Source organism: Coregonus clupeaformis, unplaced genomic scaffold (assembly GCF_020615455.1).
Source record: "Coregonus clupeaformis isolate EN_2021a unplaced genomic scaffold, ASM2061545v1 scaf2086, whole genome shotgun sequence".
NCBI lineage: Eukaryota > Metazoa > Chordata > Actinopteri > Salmoniformes > Salmonidae > Coregonus > Coregonus clupeaformis.
Window position 1 is genome coordinate 60,552 of NW_025535540.1, and position 18,316 is coordinate 78,867.

The 18,316-nt window shown below is 45.8% G+C and overlaps 1 protein-coding gene across 1 annotated transcript; it reads right to left on the reverse strand.

Moving 5' to 3' along the window:
* Positions 1-88: 88 nt before the first annotated feature.
* LOC121557536 (serine/arginine repetitive matrix protein 1-like) lies at positions 89-8,956 on the reverse strand. The gene is made up of 6 exons (XM_045219139.1): positions 8,871-8,956; positions 7,395-8,083; positions 6,666-7,172; positions 5,750-6,512; positions 3,529-3,599; positions 89-198 (listed from the first exon to the last, which is right to left on the reverse strand). Exons 1-6 carry the CDS (start codon positions 8,954-8,956, stop codon positions 89-91), a joined length of 2,226 nt encoding a protein of 741 aa, XP_045075074.1.
* Between the last annotated feature and the right edge of the window lie 9,360 nt (positions 8,957-18,316).

Here is an 18,316-nt window from a genome sequence, read left to right on the forward strand (position 1 = left end):
CAGAGCAGAGCCAGCCAGTCGGCGAGGTTGGCCTTGTCCTCCAGCTGCAGTGTGATGGCTCTAAGAGGAGGAGCACAAACAGCCACAGTCACAGCCTCAGGATCTGACAGCACGATACCAGGAGGGACAGACGGATGGACAGACGGATGGACAGACGGATGGATAGACAGATGGGGCGCCACTCTGATGACGGGAGCCCTGTCATGGAGAGGTCAGGGTTAGAGGTCAGGGTTAGAGGTCAGGTTTAGAGGTCAGGTTTAGAGGTCAGAGGAATAACAAGATAGTATTATATAAATAAAGGATTGTAACGTTTCTGGGTTGGCTCTACATTCATCTTGGAACCAGATCGGTCCAATGTTTCTAACTACAGTCCTTCAGAAAGGGTTAGTACACTCCTTCAGACAGTATTCACACTCCTTCAGACAGTATTCACACTCCTTCAGACAGTTTTCACACTCCTTCAGACAGTTTTCACACTCCTTCAGACAGTTTTCACACTCCTTCAGACAGTTTTCACACTCCTTCAGACAGTTTTCACACTCCTTCAGACAGTTTTCACACTCCTTCAGACAGTTTTCACACTCCTTCAGACAGTATTCACACTCCTTCAGACAGTATTCACACTCCTTCAGAAAGTATTCACACTCCTTCAGAAAGTATTCACACTCCTTCAGACAGTATTCACACTCCTTCAGACAGTATTCACACTCCTTCAGACAGTATTCACACTCCTTCAGACAGTATTCACACTCCTTCAGAAAGTATTCACACTCCTTCAGAAAGTATTCACACTCCTTCAGACAGTATTCACACTCCTTCAGACAGTATTCACACTCCTTCAGACAGTATTCACACTCCTTCAGACAGTATTCACACTCCTTCAGACAGTTTTCACACTCCTTCAGACAGTTTTCACACTCCTTCAGAAAGTATTCACACTCCTTCAGAAAGTATTCACACTCCTTCAGACAGTACTTCAGACAGTATTCACACTCCTTCAGAAAGTATTCACACTCCTTCAGAAAGTATTCACACTCCTTCAGACAGTATTCACACTCCTTCAGACAGTATTCACACTCCTTCAGACAGTATTCACACTCCTTCAGACAGTATTCACACTCCTTCAGACAGTATTCACACTCCTTCAGACAGTATTCACACTCCTTCAGAAAGTTCACACTCCTTCAGACAGTTTTCACACTCCTTCAGAAAGTATTCACACTCCTTCAGAAAGTATTCACACTCCTTCAGACAGTACTTCAGAAAGTATTCACACTCCTTCAGAAAGTATTCACACTCCTTCAGACAGTATTCACACTCCTTCAGACAGTATTCACACTCCTTCAGACAGTATTCACACTCCTTCAGACAGTATTCACACTCCTTCAGACAGTATTCACACTCCTTCAGACAGTATTCACACTCCTTCAGACAGTATTCACACTCCTTCAGACAGTATTCACACTCCTTCAGACAGTATTCACACTCCTTCAGAAAGTATTCACACTCCTTCAAAAAGTATTCACACTCCTTCAGAAAGTATTCACACTCCTTCAGAAAGTATTCACACTCCTTCAGACAGTATTCACACTCCTTCAGACAGTATTCACACTCCTTGACGTTTTCCACATTTAGTTGTTACAGCCTGATTTTAAAATGGATTCAATAGAGATTTTTTTTGTCACTGGCCTACACACAATAACCCATAATGTCAAAGTGGAATTATGTTTAAAAAAAATTTACAAATAGATGAAAAGCTGAAATGTCTTGAGTCAATAAGTATTCAACCCCTTTGTTATGGCAAGCCTAAATAAGTTCAGGAGTAACAATTTGCTTAACGAGTCACATAAGTTGCGTGGACTCACTCTGTGTGCAATAATAGTGTTAACATGATTTTTGAATGACTACCTCATCTCTGTACCGGTCAGGGATTTCACCATGAGGCCATGGTGACTAAAACAGTTAGAGTTGAATGGACCAGACCAGACCATCTTAATACTATTTAATTGACCAGACCAGACCATCTTAATACTATTTAATTGACCAGACCATCTTAATACTATTTAATTGACCAGACCAGACCATCTTAATACTATTTAATGGACCAGACCATCTTAATACTATTTAATTGACCAGACCAGACCATCTTAATACTATTTAATTGACCAGACCAGACCATCTTAATACCATTTAATTGACCAAACCAGACCATCTTAATACTATTTAATGGACCAGACCATCTTAATACTATTTAATGGACCAGACCATCTTAATACTATTTAATGGACCAGACCAGACCATCTTAATACTATTTAATGGACCAGACCAGACCATCTTAATACTATTTAATGGACCAGACCAGACCATCTTAATACTATTTAATGGACCAGACCATCTTAATATTATTTAAATGGACCAGACCAGACCATCTTAATACTATAATGGACCAGACCAGACCATCTTAATACTATTTAATGGACCAGACCATCTTAATACTATTTAATGGACCAGACCAGACCAGACCATCTTAATACTATTTAATGGACCAGACCATCTTAATATTATTTAATGGACCAGACCAGACCATCTTAATACTATTTAATGGACCAGACCATCTTAATACTATTTAATGGCTGTGATAGGAGAAAACTGAGGATGGATCAACAACATTGTAGTTACTCCACAATACTAACCTAAATGACAGTGTGAAAAGAAGGAAGCCTGTACAGAATACAAATATTCTAAAACATGCATCCGGTTTGCAATAAGGCACTAAAGTAAAACTGCAAAAAAATTTGGTAAAGTAATTAACTAGAGGGAAAACCTGGTTCAGTCTGCTTTCCACCAGACACTGGGAGGTGAATTCACCTTTCAACAGGACAATAACCTAAAACACAAGGCCAAATCTACACTGGAGTTGCTTACCAAGAAGACAGTGAATGTTCCTGAGTGGCCTAGTTACAGTTTTGACTTAAATCTACTTAAATCTATGGCAAGACCTGAAAATGGCTGTCTAGCAATGATCAACAACTAACTTGACAGAGCTTGAAGAATTTTGAAAAGAATAATGGGCAAACGTTGTACAATCCAGGTGTGGAATGCTCTTAGAGACTTACCCAGAAAGACTCACAGCTGTAATCGCTGCCAAAGGTACTTCTACAAAGTATTGACTCAGAGGTGTGAATACTTATGTGAATTAGACATTTCAGTATTTCATTGTCAATAAATTAGCAACCATTTCTAAAAATATGTTTTCCCTTTGTCATTACGGGGTACTGTGTGTAGATGGGGGAGATTTAATTTGGATCCATTTTTAACTCAGGCTGTAGCACAACAAAATAAGTCAAGGGGTTTGAATACTTTCTGAAGGCACTGTAGTTTAAATGTGTTAAATTAAATCAAACTTTATTTAAAGTGCATTTAAAATCCCAACACACTTTAAATGAAAACAATCTAATTAAAAAAGTCAAAGCAAACAGGAAGCAGTAAGCAAACAGGAAGCAGTAAGGCACAATGCTCTGCACTTACAGATGTCCTCATGCTCTTCACAATCCTCCAGTTCAATCATGGAAGATGGTCCGCTTTCGAAACTTTCTAACCTGTTGACAAAAAGGAATGGATCTCCTGACATCACGTTGGACAACAGTCACTCATAACGTTGTTTAGAAGAGAAGCAACAGTAAGAAATACCCTATATATACAGCAGTATGTGGAAACCCCTTCAAATTAGTGGATTCTGCTATTTCAGCCTCACCCGTTGCTGACAGGTGTATTAAATCGAGCACACAGCCATGCAATCTCCATAGACAAACATTGGCAGTAGAATGTCCTTAATGAAGAGCTCAGCGACTTTCAACGTGGCACCGTCATAGGATGACACCTTTCCAACAAGTCAGTTCGCCCTGCTAGAGCTGCCCCGGTCAACTGTCAGTGCTGTTATTGTGAAGAGGTCTAGGAGCAACAACAGCTCAGCCATGAAGTGGTAGGCCACACAAGCTCACAGAACGGGACCGCCGACTGCTGAAGCGTGTAAAACTTTAGTATAAAGATTTCTTTATCCTATCCCAGGTATTCCTTAAAGAGGTGGGGTTTCAAGTGTCTCTGGAAGGTGGTGAGTGACTCCGCTGTTCTGGCATCGTGAGGGAGCTTGTTCCACCATTGGGGTGCCAGAGCAGCGAACAGCTTTGACTGGGCTGAGCAGGAACTGTGCTTCAGCAGAGGAAGGGGAGCCAGCAGGCCAGAGGTGGATGAACGCAATGCCCTCGTTTGGGTGTAGGGACTGATCAGAGCCTGGAGGTACGGAGGTGCCGTTCCCCTCACAGCTCCGTGAGGCAAGCACCATGGTCTTGTAGCAGATGCGAGCTTCAACTGGAAGCCAGTGGAGTGTGCGGAGGAGCGGGGTGACGTGAGAGAACATGGGAAGGTTGAACACCAGACGGGCTGCGGCATTCTGGATGAGTTGTAGGGGTTTAATGGCACAGGCAGGGAGGCCAGCCAACAGCGAGTTGCAGTAATCCAGACGGGAGATGACAAGTGCCTGGATTAGGACCTGTGCCGCTTTCTGTCTTTCAAGTCAGTTTATGAAAATGCCCTTTTTTGTTACAAATGTAACTTGAACCATGAATAAACACATTCACTAATAATGACTAACTTCTTGTAGCAGGCATTAGAGGCTATAGAACAATCTCTCAAGCCCACGTGCTAGTGAATAGCCAGCTAATCTTTACCTGGATGTATTTGCTTGCTAACAAGGTTCAACAGTTGAATTGTTACGACCACACTCTTCTGTCTGTCTCCAACTGTTTGAACAGCATGCTAGCCTGTCCACTTTGTTCAGATGTTGAAATCAAGTGGCCTACCTTATTTCTCAGAATGAGAACGAGTTGCCAATTCCTTATATAATTGTTTTATGCTTATGCACATTTATAAACAGACTAGACAGCTAGGATAACAGTCTTTGGCTAAAATGCTGCTAACGGTACGTGGTACCACAATGCCGCGCGCGACAAACTGAGCATTAATTTTCCAGAATCAATGTTCATTGATACTCTGGTTTTAGTAGTGTCTGCTCTGTGCGCAATTTGAGGAGTTGAGACATAAAAAGCGTATCGTTAAAAAAACGAACTTCTCTATTATAGTAAAATGTCTCAATGTGTTTGTGTCCATATGACCGATTCTGTTGGACCAAACCTCAAAATGCAAATAGCGAGTTGAAACCGCTCGTCAGAGAGGAAGATGTGATATCACAACTTTGTTGGCGTGAGAGGCAGGGGGAGGGGCTTGGTGTGTAAACCATAGAGGAAGAGGCGAAGCGCTAGAATCTGTCCAAAAATAAGGGTAATGTGTTTATATGGGCTTATTTTGGACCTATTCTTTTTGCCTGCCTTCCCACCTCTTGGATGACGACTCCCATTGTTAGGGAGGAGACGTGCATCTCGTCAGTATACAGATCTCTGAGCAAAAGAGACCAGAAAAAAACAATGAGAAAAAGCTGATAAAAACTAAAAACTAAACCATGATTCATGCGATGCAGGCATTTGGAATATCGCTCAAAAACGCACATTCTAATTAATCAAATTCATTTGATATATCGCCTAGTCAGAAGTAACAGTGTTGAAAAGAGAAGCAACAGTCAGAAGTAACAGTGTTTAGAAGGAACATTTAGATGTAAAGGTTTTGAGAAGCAACAAACAGAAGTAAGTGTTGAGAAGCAACAGTCAGAAGTAACAGTGTTTAGGAGTGTACTTACGTGTTGTCTGAGAGTCGGTTGTTGCTTTGGGAGAAGTCTTGGCATCTGGTCTTTTTCCCCAGCTTTCCAACAGGCTCTATATAGCAGACAGTACTGGCACTCAGATCCACAAGGCTGGAGCTCCTGTCACTGGCTGGGTCCTGGGAGGGGTCCTTAGCTGGACCAGTGCTGAGGCTGACGCTGGGACTCTGGGCTGACTGCTCTTCAGGGAATAGGGCTTTCCTCCCTGAAGTCTGCAACGTGCTTCTGACAGTGGCCACCGGGAGCGCTTCTCTGCCCGAGGAGAAGATGGCGCCAAAGGTGGCCAGAGAGCGCTTGACCGTCTTGGGAGTGGAGAGGTCCTTCCTCTTCACCAGGGTCTGAACTGCTCCAGGTCGAGGTGAGGAGGCTGTGTTGCCGTTCTGAGGAGGTCGCAGGGACTTAGCAGGCCTGGTCCGGACTGGTCTGGGCTTGGACTTACTTCTCACCACCTTGCGTGTTTTTGGGTTAGGCTGGGGTTGATGGGGTGAAGGTGTTTTGGGGTAAGGCTGGGGTTGTTGAGGGAAGGAAAAGGTGCGGCCAGCATTCTCTGGGGGGTTGTTGGTCTCCCACCAGTTCACTGGAGCTTTCCTCCTCCTGCGTTTCTCTGGAGCCTCCCTGGCCTGGTGCTGCTGCCTGCTGGGGGTAACGGTAGCAGAGTGGGGGGTAATGTTAGTGGGTGTGGCATCACTCTGGGGTTTACACTTGGGAGTGCGGTTGTAGAGCCAGTCAAACACCTTCTCACCTGAGAAGAGACACAAGCAGAACACAAATCACCACATATTTCAATAACAGCTGTTTGAGATGACAGTACATATTTTGTATATTACTAAGCTTGATTTATGAGTGAACTATATTCCCTTGAAGGAAAATGGATGGCGTTAATATGAAGCCTTACTTGAGGTGAGTGTATGCTGTCTGAGAGGGCTGGGCATGGCCTCCTGTTCCTCTTCTCTCTGACCTTCAGGCCTCGCTGGCTCCTCTGTACTGGCTATCGTCTGCTTCTTAGGTCTGCCCTTCTTGGGCTTCTCTGCTTTCTGCTCTGCAGTCTGATTGGACCACGGTTTCTTCTCTGTGGTCTGATTGGACGAGGGTTTCTTCTTTGCGTTCTGATTAAAAAAGGGTTTTGATGGCCCGTCCTCCTGCCCTGACTCCACAGAGGAATGTCTTGCTGGTTTAGATGTAGTTGTCTTGTTATTCTGTTTGGACTTGTTGTCTGTCTCTGTGAGCTGTGTGTTGACAGGACTGATGAGCCACCAGGGACCAGGCTCGGTCCTCTTCCTCTTCCCTGCTAACTGGGAGGAGTCAGCCTCACCAGTAGGGGCGGGGCAGACCTCCTGGGCCTTACAATTGGCTGGAACCTTAGAGATGACTCGTCTCTGTCCTGTTGGTGCCAACTGTAGAACTGTGGAGGAAAGACAACATTACATCTAGCCTTTTATGTAAACTACATTTTTTCCCATTGATTGTTTTGTGAATGTTTTTTATATATTTTTTTATTTGTTGAGAGCTCTTACAAAACATATTCCTATACCTACAAATGGCATGATACAACTTGAACTTGTGATGAACGTTGTAGTCAGAAAAACCATCATGATGTGTGATGTCAGCTGTCAGGGGATATTACCTGGAGAAACATCCTGGTCTTCAGCTGATGATTGGTCTGCAGCCGCTTCACTCTCCTCCTCCATGGTGACGGGCTCCTCCCCAGCTCGACCTGACAGTCTCCTGGTCTTCCCAGACTGCCGGCCTCGTCCTCGGCTCGTCTTGGGGTTCACCTTGTCACCTTGGATACCAGCTTTGGATTTAGAGATTCTGGGAACTTTCTTTTCTGTTTTGGTGTGGCTAGGTTTAGGCTTGGCCCCTCCTCCTGGTGCCTCTTGTTCCAGGTCACCTGCTGTCGTTGGTTCAGATAACAGGTTGTTGACTTTCTTCTTGTCTTGTTCTATGTGGTCTGCCTCGAGGTCAACATGATTAACAGGCCCATCACCCTGAGGTCCTACCCCCGGGGGACTAGAGTCCCTCTCCTTCCTGGTTGTAGGATTCTTTCCCTTCTTCTCTTTAGTTGTCCGAGGTCTGTCTGTCCCTCCTGATCTCTGATTGGCTGTAGCCTTGGTGAGTGTGTCTGCTGAGGCATTGTCACTACTGTGTGATTGGTTCTGCTGCTTTGGTCGTGGTTTGGCTGTGGTCCTGATGGGGTCAAACTTCCAGCGAAGGGAGAACCAGGGAGGCTCATAATCCTCCAGGATCAGGAAGTCATCCTCCAGCTCGGTGAGAGGAGGTTCTCTCACTGGAGACGCCAGGGCTTTCCTAGGACTGAACAGAAACAGGGCTTTAACCCTCTGACCTATAACCCTAGCCTCTAACCCTTTCCTAGGGCTGACCAGAAACACAGCATTGACCACAGCCTCTGACCTATAACCCTAGCCTCTAACCCTTTCCTAGGGCTGACCAGAAACACAGCATTGACCACAGCCTCTGACCTATAACCCTAGCCTCTAACCCTTTCCTAGGGCTGACCAGAAACACAGCATTGACCACAGCCTCTGACCTATAACCCTAGCCTCTAACCCTTTCCTAGGGCTGACCAGAAACACAGCATTGACCACAGCCTCCTGACCTATAACCCTAGCCTCTAACCCTTTCCTAGGGCTGACCAGAAACACAGCATTGACCACAGCCTCTGACCTATAACCCTAGCCTCTAACCCTTTCCTAGGGCTGACCAGAAACACAGCATTGACCACAGCCTCTGACCTATAACCCTAGCCTCTAACCCTTTCCTAGGGCTGACCAGAAACACAGCATTGACCACAGCCTCTGACCTATAACCCTAGCCTCTAACCCTTTCCTAGGGCTGACCAGAAACACAGCATTGACCACAGCCTCTGACCTATAACCCTAGCCTCTAACCCTTTCCTAGGGCTGACCAGAAACACAGCATTGACCACAGCCTCTGACCTATAACCCTAGCCTCTAACCCTTTCCTAGGGCTGACCAGAAACACAGCATTGACCACAGCCTCTGACCTATAACCCTAGCCTCTAACCCTTTCCTAGGGCTGACCAGAAACACAGCATTGACCACAGCCTCTGACCTCTAACCCTTTCCTAGGGCTGACCAGAAACACAGCATTGACCACAGCCTCTGACCTATAACCCTTTCCTAGGGCTGACCAGAAACACAGCATTGACCACAGCCTCTGACCTATAACCCTTTCCTAGGGCTGACCAGAAACACAGCATTGACCACAGCCTCTGACCTATAACCCTTTCCTAGGGCTGACCAGAAACACAGCATTGACCACAGCCTCTGACCTCTAACCCTTTCCTAGGGCTGACCAGAAACACAGCATTGACCACAGCCTCTGACCTGTAACCCTAGCCTCTAACCCTTTCCTAGGGCTGACCAGAAACACAGCATTGACCACAGCCTCTGACCTATAACCCTAGCCTCTAACCCTTTCCTAGGGCTGACCAGAAACACAGCATTGACCACAGCCTCTGACCTCTAACCCTTTCCTAGGGCTGACCAGAAACACAGCATTGACCACAGCCTCTGACCTATAACCCTAGCCTCTAACCCTTTCCTAGGGCTGACCAGAAACACAGCATTGACCACAGCCTCTGACCTATAACCCTAGCCTCTAACCCTTTCCTAGGGCTGACCAGAAACACAGCATTGACCACAGCCTCTGACCTCTAACCCTTTCCTAGGGCTGACCAGAAACACAGCATTGACCACAGCCTCTGACCTATAACCCTAGCCTCTAACCCTTTCCTAGGGCTGACCAGAAACACAGCATTGACCACAGCCTCTGACCTATAACCCTAGCCTCTAACCCTTTCCTAGGGCTGACCAGAAACACAGCATTGACCACAGCCTCTGACCTATAACCCTTTCCTAGGGCTGACCAGAAACACAGCATTGACCACAGCCTCTGACCTATAACCCTAGCCTCTAACCCTTTCCTAGGGCTGACCAGAAACACAGCATTGACCACAGCCTCTGACCTCTAACCCTTTCCTAGGGCTGACCAGAAACACAGCATTGACCACAGCCTCTGACCTATAACCCTTTCCTAGGGCTTATGAGTGAGAAAGTTAGACGCACAAATATCATACCCCAAAAATGCTAACCTCCCCTGTTATTGTAATGGTGAGAGGTTAGCATGTCTTGGTGGGATATTTGTGCGTCTAACTTTCTCACTCATCATTATTCATGATTCATTCAGGACTATCCGTAATCATGGTAGTATCCACATTAATGTAGTAGTGTTTCAAAACATATTCTCTTCTGATTTACAAAAGAAGTGTCTCCAAAATGACAATGATTTACCATAAAATGGGGGGACAACGTAAAAAGGGCAGTAATTTCTAAACGGTCTAAACCCGATATGGATGAAAATACCCTCAAATTAAAGCTGACAGTCTGTACTTTAACCTCAGTCATTGTATCATTTCAAATCCAAAGTGCTGGAGTACAGAGCCAAGACAACAAAATAATTGTCACTGTCCCAATACTTTGAGCTCCCTGTATTCTGCCCTGTAGCAAAGAGAAAATGTTGCGGTTTTAAAGCTAATTTGCTGCAATTATATGCATTTAGCCATGCAGTGTTCTTTTGGTCACACATAAAATATAAACTGACAGTACAAAACATTAAGAACACCTTCCTAATATTGAGTTGCACCCCCTTTTGCCCTCAGAACAGCCTCAATTCATCGGAGCACGGACTCTACAAGGTGTCGAAAGCGTTCCACAGAGATGCTGGCCCATGTTGACTCCAATGCTTCCCACAGTTGTGTCAAGTTGTCTGGATGTCCTTTGGGGGGTGGACCATTATTGATACACACAGGAAACTACTGAGCATGAAAAACCCAGCAGCGTTGCAGTTCTTGACACAAACTGGTGCGCCTGGCATGACTCCGGTCTCCTCTCCTTCATCTACACTGACTGAAGTGGATTTAACAAGTGACATCAATAAGAGATCATAGCTTTCACCTGGATTCACCTGGTCCCTCTATGTCAGATGCCATACACACCGTCTGCCCGTTTCAGTTGAAACCATGATTCATCGCTGAAGAGCACACTTCACCAGTGTGCCAGTGGCCATTGAAGGTGAGCATTTGCCCACTGAAGTCAGGTCAAGACCCTGGTGAGGACGACGAGCACGCAGATGAGCTTCCCTGAGACAATTTCTGACAGTTTGTGCAGAAATTATTCGGTTGTGCAAACCCAGTTTAATCAGCTGTCCTGGTGGCTGGTCTCAGACGATCCCGCAGGTGAAGAAGCCGGATGTGGAGGTCCTAGACTGGCCGGTTGGACGTACTGCCAAAATCTCTAAAACAATGTTGGAGGTGGCTTATGGTAATGAAATGAACATTAAATATTCTGGCAAAAGTTCTGGTGGACATTCCTGCAGTCAGCATGCCAATTGCACACTCCCTCAAAACTTGAGACATGTGGCATTGTGTTGTGTGACAAAACTGCACATTTTAGAGTGCCCTTTAATTGTCCCCAGCACAAGGTGCACCTGTGTAATGATCATGCTGTTTAATCAGCTTCATGATATGCCACACCTGTCAGGTGGATGGATTATCTGGGCAAAGGAGAAATGCTCACTAAAAGGGATGTCAAAATGTGCGCACAACATTTGAGAAAATATGCTTTTTGTGCATATGAAAGATTTCTGGGATCTTTTATTTCAGCTCATGAAACATGGGACCAACACTTTACATGTTGCGTTTATGTTTTAGTTCAGGACTGTATGTCATTTATGGTGAGTTTGGTCATTTACAAGAGAATGAAAAGGTTTTGATGCTTGTCTGCTCTGATGTCCTCTGTAGCTCAGCTGGTAGAGCACGGCGCTTGTAACGCCAAGGTAGTGGGTTCGATCCCCGGGACCACCCATACACAAAAATGTATGCACGCATGACTGTAAGTCGCTTTGGATAAAAGCGTCTGCTAAATGGCATATTAATTAATTAATTAATTAAAATGCAGCATGTGTACACGCTGTGTCTGGAGTCGGTAGGGCAACGGGCCTGACTGAGAGAAGATGGGGGAGGAGCAGACTGGGGGAGGAGCAGACTGGGGGAGGAGCAGACTGGGGGAGGAGCAGACTGGGGGAGGAGCAGACTGGGGGAGGAGCAGACTGGGGGAGGAGCAGACTGGGGGAGGAGCAGACTGGGGGAGGCGCAGACTGGGGGAGGCGCAGACTGGGGGAGGCGCAGACTGGGGGAGGAGCAGACTGGCCCGAGAACAGAGGAGAGAAAATGCAAGGAAATTAAAAATGTTGGCAGCTGTACAGAGAACTCATCCAAAGGGCTTTGACCTCTCAAATACGGCAGAAAGCTTACACAATAAGATGCACCGTCACCTTATTAATTCAGAAACGTACTAAGATAACGTGACCCCTAAGTTTAACTTGCTAGTTAACGCAGAATTCCTCATTTCTATAATATAATATGCCATTTAGCAGACGCTTTTATCCAAAGTGACTTACAGTCATGCGTGCGTACATTATAAAAAAAAAAAATGGTGTATGGGTGGTCCTGGGGATCGAACCCGTTACAAGCACCGTGCTCTACCAACTGAGCTACAGAGGACCACTTTTTCACGAAAGGAACAAATATAAAACGTGTAAGAAATCTCTAAATGCAGATCTAAAATGGTTCTTATTGTCATTTCTGCATCAGACTATTTTTGTGCTTCAATTGCACTTTGCACTGATGAGATTCAGGAACTGGCAGACAGCGCTCTGACTGATGTGGAGCTTTTTTCTCAGGTACTTTTCTCAGTGTAGACAGTCTACTTTTCTCCATAAAATTCAAGATTTACTTGAAACAAAACATTCGGAACTGTAGCCCATGGGTCTCCCGGTCGCGGCCGGCTACGACAGAGCCTGGATTTGAACCAGGATCTCTAGTGGCACAGCTAGCACTGCGATGCAGTGCCTTAGACCACTGCGCCACTCACAGACTGAGTATTGCTGAGTATTGCTGACCAGAGCCTTCTCTAACAAAGTCAAAACGTTCTTTAATGTCCCACCCTCAGATACAGATGGTGCCTGGTCTGGTTCACGGCCACATTGAGAAAAAGATGACACATTAGGTCTTTTCACAGGACCCTCCTGAGGGCAGTCAAAAACGGCAGCCACCTGCTGTGAAAGTTGTGTTCTACATGCTTTACGTTCCCTTAACAGTTCATCCAACCGATCCTGTACCTCACTGGCTGTCCAGTCACCAATGGGTTTGCTCTTGAACACTTGGGCCAACTCTTTATCAGGACAGTTGCGTACAAACATGACTGCCAACTCTGAGCACTGATTGGGTAAGGTCCTGCCCTCACTCACAAGGTACTGTTCGGCTGCCTCTGCAGCTTTGTTAAGCCTAATCCAGAAATCTATTGGACCCTCATTAGCATATGGTTTGATTGAATAGAAATCAGCTAATGGCATACCTGAGCAGACAGTATCCCCAAAGTGTTGCTTGAAAACACTGAACAACGCCTTAACATCTGTGACAACAAGGTTGTTACGCTTCCAGACTTTGGTCACATCCCGTGCCCTCCCCATGAGCCTAGACATTACCTCCCCAACATTCCCAGACCCAGTGTAACCCCTCTTCTCTAGGTAGACTTCCATTAACTCCTCCCACTCCAGGACAGAGTACTTATCTGAGCCATCACCCCTAAAAAGAGGTGGAGCACTAACATCTGACTTCACAACCAGATTCAGCTTGGACGCATCAATAAAGGTTGACCCACACTGCTCAGGCAGGGGAAACTGCTGGGGTTGGTGAGGGGGACGGGCAGGAGAAAGACTTGAAACCTCAGGCTGCAGTAAACTCGCTCTGATAGATTCTCCTATCTCTGAACCAATCTGCTTAATAAGGTCACTAAGCTGACTCGGAGGCGTCCCATTATCACCGAGTACTGTGGATGATGGTACATCAAAAGACAGAGGTGGGATACCCTGGTCAGGTGGAACAAACAGCCTACCCCTCCCAGTGCTTGCAAACTCAGGACTAGCAAACGCTCTACTCCCAGGAGCTGACTGTACAATTGGTGTAAATGGAAGGACACCCCTCCCTCTACCCACACTAAAATCCCCAGCATAACACGGGTGCATTTAGTGCATTCAAATACCCCCCCCAAAAAATGCAATAAACAAATTCATCCAAAACATACAAATAAGCACGAATACCTGTATCTAATGAATATGCTACATTCACTTTCACAGTATATATTCACTTACAGTAAGCCATCAACAAATTCACATGCACAGGTCGTGCACCTCATCCACATGCACAGCTCCAGCGGTCGGCTTGAGCTGACAAGTCAGCAGGTCACGTAATTAGGACACTGCCACAACTGGAATTCTGATGGTTGGATAATTTTTATTCGACCTGCACACGAAGAGACAACACACAATATGTTAGCTCTTGGTGCAGCCACAGCTCTCGGGCACCTTGCTAGTTGAAGGTCAGGCAAAAGAGAACAGGTGCTGCATGCACACATTCAGTGCCTAACAACACACTATACAATACAAGTAAAATGATATACAACATAATTCTGACAAAATAAAAGACATACCTGTACACGAAGAGACAACACACAATAGGTTAGCCCTTCGTGCAGCCACAGCTCTCGGGCACCTGCGTGAGCACATAGAAACTCACTCAAACACTGACCCAAATACTCCCGAGTTACAAAAGGTACCCTAATTAGCGAGCTCGGTGAAAGTTGTTAACATACATCTTTATATTGTCCACATTGTAACAAAACCTGTAGTTGCGTAACAGCACTTTGTGTAACTTTACCACAGTTTTATATTGACAAATTACGGCGCCAAGGACAACATACCTTGCTAGCTGAAGGTCAGGCAAAAGAGAACAATAAGAGGGTACATAAATACAGATAACCCGCGATGGACCAAACCAAAATATACACAACTTTTACAATTAGGTGTATTTACAATATAGATACATAAAAATGTTTGTACACCAAAAAATAACATTAGCTATGGAGCTGTAATTAAATAAAGAAACCACATTGAATTACTATTATTATTAACTTTTTAACATCCCCTCTTGACCTGGCCTACTTGAACTGTCCTTGTGTGCAATTTGGTGCATAATCTAGGGGAACAACATCACACTACTACACATATAATTCAAGTCATACCTTTATTGTCATTCATGCTCTTATTTTTAACCTAGTAGTTTTGCAAAAGTGTAACCTGCGTCAATTCTAGGAAATATTGGAATAACGTGCTTAAGAGGACACCTGACACGCACAACAGGATAACACAACAACCAGATTTTCAATTGACAATCATTGATTTAAATGGACGTGGTCAATAGATTTGTATAGGCATATCTACTAATTTAATTTAACTTGTAAGCCAAGGTTGGATTAGTAGGTCTATGCAACTTGCACCTGGATAACCGCGTCATGAATCGGAACGGGCTCCAACGTCCTCATATACACATTATGACAAAATAAAGATCTTAATCTTTCACGAAATAAAGATATAGAAGAAAACAGGTTCTAGAAACTCAATTTCTCCATGGCAATAGAATGTAAACATGTATGTTGCGCCAAACATATCCAAATATCGCCTACAACTCAATTCTCAGCGCAGCAAATTGGACGATTCCACAGGCATTGATCATTCGCGACTTCAAGTAATTCCTGTTATCTCTAGAGCATCCCGTATATTTATAGCGCTGCATTTCGTCCCCCTCTGACCATGGATAGGATTGGGAGCATTCCTGAGTTCACTTATGGTCCCACTAAGGTAATTTTAGGAGATATTCCTTTTGGCATACTGTAAATGCCTGTGCATAATGTACCTAATAAAGCATACTTATTTTAATTATCTTCAAAGGAATTCTGTAGAAGCAGCCTTTATTTTCAGACTCTGCAGGCCTGCTGGGAGGAAGCATATTACAATAAACAGGTAAGATTCATCCCACAAAAACAGTAACCACAGAAAGAAAGAGATAGATTTAATCCCAAAACAAGAGTTTTATTTCAAGACAGTTTAGAGAAGATGGTCATAAGAGTTCTTAATATCACTTGCAAATTGTGAGACATGAGCAGTTGTGAAATGTTACGAGAGGCCCTTCTGAAAGCACATTATATGGTCTTTAGTGGCACGGTCTCACACCTTACCTCATCTTGCAGAAGAAGCTCATGGTCCACTATCTGCTGCTCCAGAGTCGAGGCCAGGTCTCGCCCCATGTCACCATGGAGCACATGAGCGACTGGCTGGTGTCTCAGGGCAAAAAATCCCTTAGGGAGAGGTGAGTACCACGTCAGCTCTCACCTTCACTGCCATTCTCTGTCACCAGCAGCACTCCAGGAGGTGTGGGTAAAATAAACAACAGATAAATAGGAAGCCAGGAAAGTTGAAATGCTTTGTGTTTTATTTGAAGGGTGTGGAAGGAAACCCTGGAGGAGGGGAACGAACTCGCTCGGCTGGTAAGAGAATGAGAGTTAGAGACTTAGACTATCAGTCAGTGAGCTCTTTTCTAGCCTTTCAACAACTAGTTAGTACAGCAGAATATATCTGTTGTGAAATTACACTAATGGGACTTCCTGTTTCCTACGGCAGACCTGGGAAGTAAACACCTGCCTAAAAATGATTGACATGGAGCACAAGGCTGTCTGCAAGCTCCGCCGCTCTATGCACCCCACCTCTCCAGCTGGCGCTGACATGTGAGTTCCATGTACTGCCCCGCATACGGCTTGCTCCATTCATCTACACATCTGGAGCTATGCAGAAAAAAAACTAGGGCAGTGTTCTCTGTGTGAACATTGCACATTGTTTAGCTTTCTCTGCTGCTTTTTGTTGATTTCAGCGACCCCAAGGTCCACATCATCATGGAGAGAGCTGTGAGGAGCATTCAGGACAAGCTGTCCAATAAGCCCTGTAGCAACCTGCTCAGCCCATCCCAGGTGGTGGTGGAGCTGGTGCCCAGGATCCTCCTGGCCCTGTGGCTTCAGCCAGAGGAAGGCCATTCAGATCACCCCATCCTCCTAAGCGGGATGGCTGTGAGTATGGTGGTGGCCGTAGGGGAGAAGCTCTCCAGCATGTTGAAGGCCTCTTCTCCTCACACCCCTTTCTCCCGGGCTGCTGCTTTTGACTCTGTGAGGTCGATCCTTGGGAGAATCAGCCAGTCCTTCTCCCTGGATGACCTCACAACCCCTTTTTTTATGAGCTCTGTCTGTGCCTTTGTGGCGGACGAGGTGAAAAGCTACTTCCAGCCTACTGCAGACACCCTGCCAGTTCCCCCTGTCCTAGTGGTGGCCGTCTCCGCCACACTACCAGCTGACATCCAAGCAGGTGAGTAGCACTCATAGAGAGCACTCTGACATATGCCTTTTGTCATGACATCCTGGTGCCTTGTAGTAGTAAAGCCAATCAGGATTTTAATTGTCACCCCAAACACAGATGCAGACCAGGATTCTTCCCACCTGGAGGTTGTGGAAATCCCCCATAACACAGAGGCAGACCCAGCTTCTTCCCACCCATTGGTTGTGGACATCACCCCTAACACAGAGTCAGACCCTGCTTCTTCCAACCTGGAGGTTGTGGACATTACCCATAACACAGAGGCAGACCCGGCTTCTTCTCAGCTGGAGGTTGTGGACATCACCCCTAACAAAGAGGCACACCTGGCTTCTTCCCACCTGGAGCTTGTGGACATCACCCCTAACACAGAGTTAGACCCGGCTTCTTCCTATCAGGAGGTTGTGGAAACCACCCCTAACACAGAGACAGACCCGGCTTCTTCCCACCTGGAGCTTGTGGACATCACCCCAAACACAGAGGCAGACCCGGCTTCTTCCCACCGTATGGTTGTTGACATCTCCCATAACTCAGAGGCAGACCCAGCATCTTCCCACCTGGAGGTTGTGGACATCACCTCAAACACAGAGGCAGACCCGGCTTCTTCTCACCTGGAGGTTGTGGACATCACCCCTAACAAAGAGGCACACCTTGCTTCTTCCCAACTGGAGGTTGTGGACATCACTCCTAACAAAGAGGCACACCTGGCTTCTTCCCACCAGGAGCTTGTGGACATCACCCCTAACACAGAGGCAGACCCATCTTCTTCCCACCAGGAGGTTATGGAAATCATCCCTAACACAGAGGCAGACCTGGCTGCTTTCCACTTGGAGCTTGTGGACATCACCCCTAACACAGAGGCTAAGAAGGCTTCTACCCACCTGAAGTTTGTGGTCCTCACCCCTAACACAGAGTTAGACCCGGCTTCTTCCTATCAGGAGGTTGTGGAAACCACCCCTAACACAGAGACAGACCCGGCTTCTTCCCATCAGGAGCTTGTGGACATCACCCCTAACACAGAGGCTGAGACTGCTTCTACCCACCTGAAGTTTGTGGACATCACCCCTAACACAGAGTTAGACCCGGCTTCTTCCTATCAGGAGGTTGTGGAAACCACCCCTAACACAGAGGCAGACCCGGCATCTTCCCACCTGGAGCTTGTGGACATCACCCCAAACAAAGAGGCAGATC

What these genes read in the sequence shown, in the direction of transcription:
- LOC121557536 (XM_045219139.1), bottom strand. Translation starts at nt 8,956, where the DNA reads ATGCTGTGTTTCTGGTCAGCCCTAGGAAAGGGTTATAGGTCAGAGGCT. An exon ending in ACAGCATACACTCACCTCAA is followed by an intron (nt 6,513 to 6,665) that starts GTAAGGCTTCAT and finishes GTCTCTTCTCAG; the next exon opens with GTGAGAAGGTGTTTGACTGG. An exon ending in AACCGACTCTCAGACAACAC is followed by an intron (nt 3,600 to 5,749) that starts GTAAGTACACTC and finishes TTTTGTCAACAG; the next exon opens with GTTAGAAAGTTTCGAAAGCG.